The following is a 5,863-nucleotide window of genomic DNA, read 5'->3' on the forward strand; positions in this document are numbered from 1 at the left end:
GATATAGGCTAATGGTAGGCTGCCTATACAGTCAAAATGGAGTTTCTTTTGATATGATTAAAAAAAAGAGCCAGGGTTCAATAAAGAACTTTATTTTAGACCACATTGTACTTCTCTCAGTATGAAAAACACAATGTGACTATTGTGGGGGGGAAATATATATATACATGGTACAATATATAATATCTTGTCTTGTAAACTATGAATATCTCCTCAGAGGATACAACTTGGAATCACTTTCTGGAAATTATTTTGTCTTTGGATTTGCCATGGTCATCTTCGACGTCTGATACATGCTTCAGCTGTGAAAAGATATTCTTCTATTAGAACAAGTCAAGTAAAGTTTTACAAAATAATACCTGCTGGCCTATTACCAGGACACAGGGTTCTAATTTGAGTCACGTACAACCCGACAGGCAATGGGCTAAGGCCATCAGCTTATGAACGAAAGCTTATCTAGCCTAATTACAGGGCAACATAATTTGCCTAATGTCCTACCATGTGCACGACTGTATACAAGCAAAACTGGGTGGGTCAGCGCAACAGTTAAGTATGCCTGTGTACAAACAAAGATGTTTTCTGTAAATTAATTCACAGCCACACCATTTCTGTGAAAAGACAACCAACTCTCATTAAAGTCAACCAGTCATGTACCTCTGCATATTAAGAATGACCGAAATTCTAATTACCAACCCATTTATGCTTAATGACGCAATGCACATTGTCAATAAATGAGCAAACATTGGTATCATGGTGTCATTCCTACTGCACAGTCCATGCACAGATACACGCATGCACGCATACAGGTACATGCACACAAAGACACACACATACACACACACACACACACACACACACACACACACACACACACACACACACACACACACACACACACACACACACACACACACACACAGGTGAGATGATGATGGTGGTCCAGGTCTTACTGGTGTAGTCATGAGGTAGCATTGGGGTGGAGATGACCTGTCGGAGGGCCTCCATCCACTCTCGCTGCTCGCGCTCCTGCTCACACATGAAGAGGAACACCCGGTCGGGCGTCTCCACCGCCAGGGCGCACTTCCACTTGTTGCCTCGGGCCCCCGCGGTGGAGCTCTCCTTCACTGAGTAGCCATGCTTCTCTGTGCCGAGAAAGACCACTCCGAGCTCCTCAGCGTCCTGACAAGATCCACACAAGGCAGCTCAAGTCATTTTTGAGTACACACACACACACACACACATGCACACACGCACGCACGCACGCACGCTCACACACACGCACATGCACAGATACACGCATGCACGCACACAGGTACATGCACACAAAGACACACACATACAAAGTATACTTTGTCTGATATTGCAGAAATCTGTCTTAGGGAAGGACTGCACACAAGTCTGTACAGACACACATACACCCAGGCTCTCTCTCTCTCTCTCTCTCTTACACAAACACTTGTAGTAAGTACTGTATAACAAACTTTATCTTACCAGTTGAGTTTTAAAATAAAGCAACTTTCGGTCCACAGCATCGAGGATAAACCATCTTCTTTTAAACGGCTCTCGATGCTGTTCAGTAGAGAAATAACACAGAGGAGTGGGACATGGAATATTTCACTTACCTTCATTTAAAATGTTTGTATTTCACACTGACTACTTTGTCATTACAGTACATATACTCACTGATGGGCCTGTCTTTTCCATAAAACCCTCTTTGAGGTAGTTTCTCGTAATCTGAGGCAATAGCTTTAAATACAAAGGAGAAGTAAGAAAACATGCATCAGTTATTCAGCAATTCAAACTACTGAGTTATTCCACGCCAACTCAGCTATTTTCTATTTAATTTCCTCACCTCACATTTTGCGTTATCTCACGTTTTATTTTTCTGGTGGAAGATAAATCAATATGATGGGGGTGTGTTCCCATAAAAACACACATACATCTGGAGTAAAAAATAATCTATTCTAAACAATCAATCTATTTTCAGAATATTTTTCAGAGATCCATTGTTTGGCTCTGTATGTTCTAGTGCAGATAATAAAACAGTGAATGGTGACATTTGGTAAAGGAAACTCCAGGCACTTCCGCTCAGTGCTCCAGCTGGCTTTCCTGCACTGCATTGTTTCACAGCCATTCAAATATGTGCTTTCTCTTCAAATAAGCTTGCCCTGTGTGTGCTCAAGTGTTCAAGTGGTGCTCAAAGATGCATAGCTGCATGGCTATTAGCTGCCATAGCTTACTGGGTGTGACCCCCCCTCCCCCCTCCCCCCTCCCCTACAGGGCACTGCAAGTTGCTGATAGACCCTTTGTTCTGCTTACCCTTAAAGCCAAACAAGAACAGAAAGTTGGCGACATAATATCCTTACCTCCTTATCACTGGCACTGGGGTAAGCTGTCTTCAGATAGGCAAAGCGCATGGCTCGAATGGTGTTAAACCAGGTTACGATCTCCTGCATGGGCAAGACCATGTTTAACACACATTCTGATGTCCAGAGAGTTTAAGAGGAATTTTGTGAGGAGACACTCACCTGTCCACTTTCATGGTACACAAACAGGTTTCGAGTGAAGCCATCCTTCAAGTAAGTGATCTGAAGGCCATGTGCATGACCGATTTTCTGTGGCTGAAAAGAAGCATTTAGGTCCTGTATCGAGATTACATCTTTGGGGCCCTTTGATTCCTGTGTGTGAAAAAATCCTCATTAGCAACAAAAAGCTACCAAAAGAGGAAAAGATGGAGTGCAAACACAAAAGAACACAAGCATGATAGATAGATGACCAGAACATACAACTGAGTGTGGAGGTTTCCACCCCCTTATTCTGAACTGACAAATATTCCTTTGTCATCAAAAGCAACAAAAATGGCTTCTCCTCCAATCTCTTCCATTACCTACTGAACAGTTTTTGTGTCCTCAGAGGTGTACTTTGAACCTATTCATCATGGTATGTATGTCACAAATCTACTAATCTATTATATTTAAGTCAGGCGACAGGGAAGGCCATGGACAAACTCTGATCTCATTCATGAAGGATTATAAATATACAGAGAATTGTACATACAAGGAGAGTGAAAGTGATGAGTAGATGAATGGTCAGATGCCGGGTGGACAGATAAACAGAACAATGTGTGCGGCTAAGCAAGTTGCAAAATACTTTGAGTATATCCCTTACATCCTCCTTGGTGAAGTATTTTAGGGTGAAATCTTCCAGTGACAGTACAAACTTCCTCTTTTGAAAATGTCCATTGTCCTTCCCCTTTTTCCAGAGGACTCCTTCACGAACACCTGTGGATAGAAAGACCAGACGAATTGTCCCACAGACCAACAGTTTATTAGCAATGCCTCCACTGACAAAACTGAGAAATGTCCATACTCACTTGACGTGTAGACCTTCTGGTGAAGACTGTTCTCTCCAGTAAATTCTAACCGTTCATATTTGGCCCTGATCCACTGCTCCCTCAGAATGCTATTACAGACAAAATACAACAAACACACAAAATGCAACAAAATCAGACAATTTCACTGGGGTGCAAAGGCAAAATGACATTCATGGAGCTCAAGCTCCAGCTCAAACAGGACCCTGTAAAATGCCTTGAGACAGTCATGCTATGGCACTATAAATAACAATGAATTAAATTGACATCACTATATGTTGATGTGATGATAAAATAAAGGTATTGCAATGACAAGTGAAATCAATGAATTAATTTGAAAACCTAGGGTTTTCATGTACATGTCAGAAATTTCAAAAAACAGCAGCACAAAACTTCTGAATATCATACGAAAAGTTCCCCACTGTTGAGATAAACAATGCTACAGTTCCTTCCTCTGAGAGGCACAAGTGCTGCTTCAGCATACAAAACTTCCCTAAATGTAAATCAATGAGCTGGAAAAGAACAAAGTTGTATGACCGGCTTGAAATCAGTAGTCACTCACTCGCAGTCACCAGGCTGGGGCCGATAGTAGAAAGCTGGGACATCCTTTTCATAGAAGGCTCGAGCTGAACTATTACCATTGGCCTTCATGAACTTCAGGAACCCATAAATAGAAAAGACATTAATGAACTTCCAACTAGAGGGATTAACACATAACAGACATTTGGCTTAATTTCTGTCAGGGCGTGCATTTAAGGCAGTGGCAAAATTCAGGCACTCCACCATTTCAGCAAATGCTTAAAACTATTCACTATATATTGCACCTGCCGTGTCTAAATACACATTTAGCTCAAAATGAGACCTTTTTGTCATTTAAGCATCTGTTGAAGGGAAAATAAAACGTTGGTTCTTGTAAATTGCTCCTGGACAACTCTGTAACATACTGGAAGTGTGTTGGATTGGACATAAAAAATGCAATTTCTCACCAGCAGTATAATGTTATATCTGTAGGGTTCATCATTGATCCTTATGTTAATTTAAGCGCTTAACCTAACTGTAACTGTGAAACCCATACAGTCCAGCTTTGCTCATCACAGACATGTCCATCCATATCCACATTGTTCAAACTCTATATGCGCAGATATATTCTATAATCCCAGGCATGTCTCATACCTGTACCAGCTCATCATCCCAGAAGTCGAGGCGTATGGATTTGATCCGGCTCACTGTGGGCAGGTTGCGGTGAGTCCCGGAGCAGTTCAAGCACACAAACACTCCTAATTTGTATGAGGCCCAGTCTGGATCTTCATTGATAAGTGAAGTTTACAAAAGAAAACAAAAAAAAGTCACAATGCAAAAGCGTCAGTCCAGTTTGTTGACTTTGAGGTGAAGAAATGGGCATGATTGTGAATGTGATATGAGCAACTGACCAAGTCCAGCTAAGGAGGGGAACACATGGCCCCAATTTATACATGCACTAAAAAGATAGCCTTCACATAATGTGAGATCATCCACATACATCACCAAATGACATGGTCAAGTAAAGGCCCCTCCCTCCTTAATACATCCAGACATTGTGCACATATGGATGTAGTGAACATACAATTTCAACCTGTCTGTTCAGACAATGGGTCAATCATAATTTTTGTTGCCAATAAATAAGCATTCATTCATCCATTCATATTCAGTCAGTCAGATGTTAAGTTAAAACTGACGTTTAATTCGTTCCTGACACTGACAGCTGCAATAAAAGAGCATGTATGTGCGAGACGGACAACCTCACAGGTACAGTAGCCTAAATAATAACTCACCAGGGGAGCCACAATCCGCGCAGCGATTGTTATCCGGTTGTTTGGCAAGTTCTAGCAGAATCTTTTTGTTACGTTCGCGATTTGCCATGTCACAGAGAATAAGCTTTTTAATTCAAGCTTTTCTCGTTTTCAAAAATGAAACGTCTATAGCTATATTACATGTGCCATATTGTTGCTCAATTGTCTTTTGTTGAACTGTTAAGTCATCCAAAAGAAATAAACTTGAGTGCGGCGGTTCAGGGTCGGTCCTCTTCCAGTGCCAGAGAGACAGTCAAAAAGTTGGCGTGTGACGTCGCACTAACGCCTGCGCAAGTGCCGCAAACGCGGACGAAACAATTTTTACCTAGGCTAGTGGTTTCTATAATTATGATTTTCTTTTTTCGCTACGGGAAGCTTCTTCCAATCATTTTAACGTATAGTACTTAAATATTAAAATATAAATATAGCTGTTTTGACGGACATATGTCCTGAGATGCCATAATATCGGCAGAGGGCATCACTTATGCTGACTGAAAAACACATTTTGATGAGATTTTGGTCAGTTTAATCCAGTCAGGACACATTCATTATTTTGACATTATTTACTAACATTATTAATACATTAGATCACATCAGTTGATTAGAGCCAATACTTTTAGTCACTGACCAACTCAAACAGTAATGACTGAAGACTATGATAATA

At 41.1% G+C, this 5,863-nt stretch overlaps 1 protein-coding gene across 1 annotated transcript; it reads right to left on the reverse strand.

The window, feature by feature from the left end:
• Positions 1 to 76: 76 nt before the first annotated feature.
• adap2 (ArfGAP with dual PH domains 2) lies at positions 77 to 5,457 on the reverse strand. The gene is made up of 11 exons (XM_042085767.1): positions 5,182 to 5,457; positions 4,544 to 4,674; positions 3,933 to 4,024; positions 3,374 to 3,462; positions 3,169 to 3,281; positions 2,529 to 2,678; positions 2,367 to 2,450; positions 1,684 to 1,746; positions 1,492 to 1,569; positions 951 to 1,179; positions 77 to 302 (listed from the first exon to the last, which is right to left on the reverse strand). The coding sequence occupies exons 1-11, from the start codon at positions 5,267 to 5,269 to the stop codon at positions 274 to 276; spliced, it is 1,146 nt and encodes a 381-aa protein (XP_041941701.1). The 5' UTR covers positions 5,270 to 5,457; the 3' UTR covers positions 77 to 273.
• Between the last annotated feature and the right edge of the window lie 406 nt (positions 5,458 to 5,863).

This window comes from Alosa sapidissima, chromosome 3 (genome assembly GCF_018492685.1).
Source record: "Alosa sapidissima isolate fAloSap1 chromosome 3, fAloSap1.pri, whole genome shotgun sequence".
NCBI classification, from domain to species: Eukaryota; Metazoa; Chordata; class Actinopteri; order Clupeiformes; family Clupeidae; genus Alosa; species Alosa sapidissima.

Coding starts and splice junctions, on each gene's coding strand:
- adap2 (XM_042085767.1), bottom strand. CDS start 5,269: ATGGCAAATCGCGAACGTAACAAAAAGATTCTGCTAGAACTTGCCAAA. Junction 4,025..4,543: donor GGGATGATGAGCTGGTACAG/GTATGAGACATG, acceptor GGGTTCCTGAAG/TTCATGAAGGCCAATGGTAA. Junction 3,282..3,373: donor CCAGAAGGTCTACACGTCAA/GTGAGTATGGAC, acceptor TTCTATCCACAG/GTGTTCGTGAAGGAGTCCTC.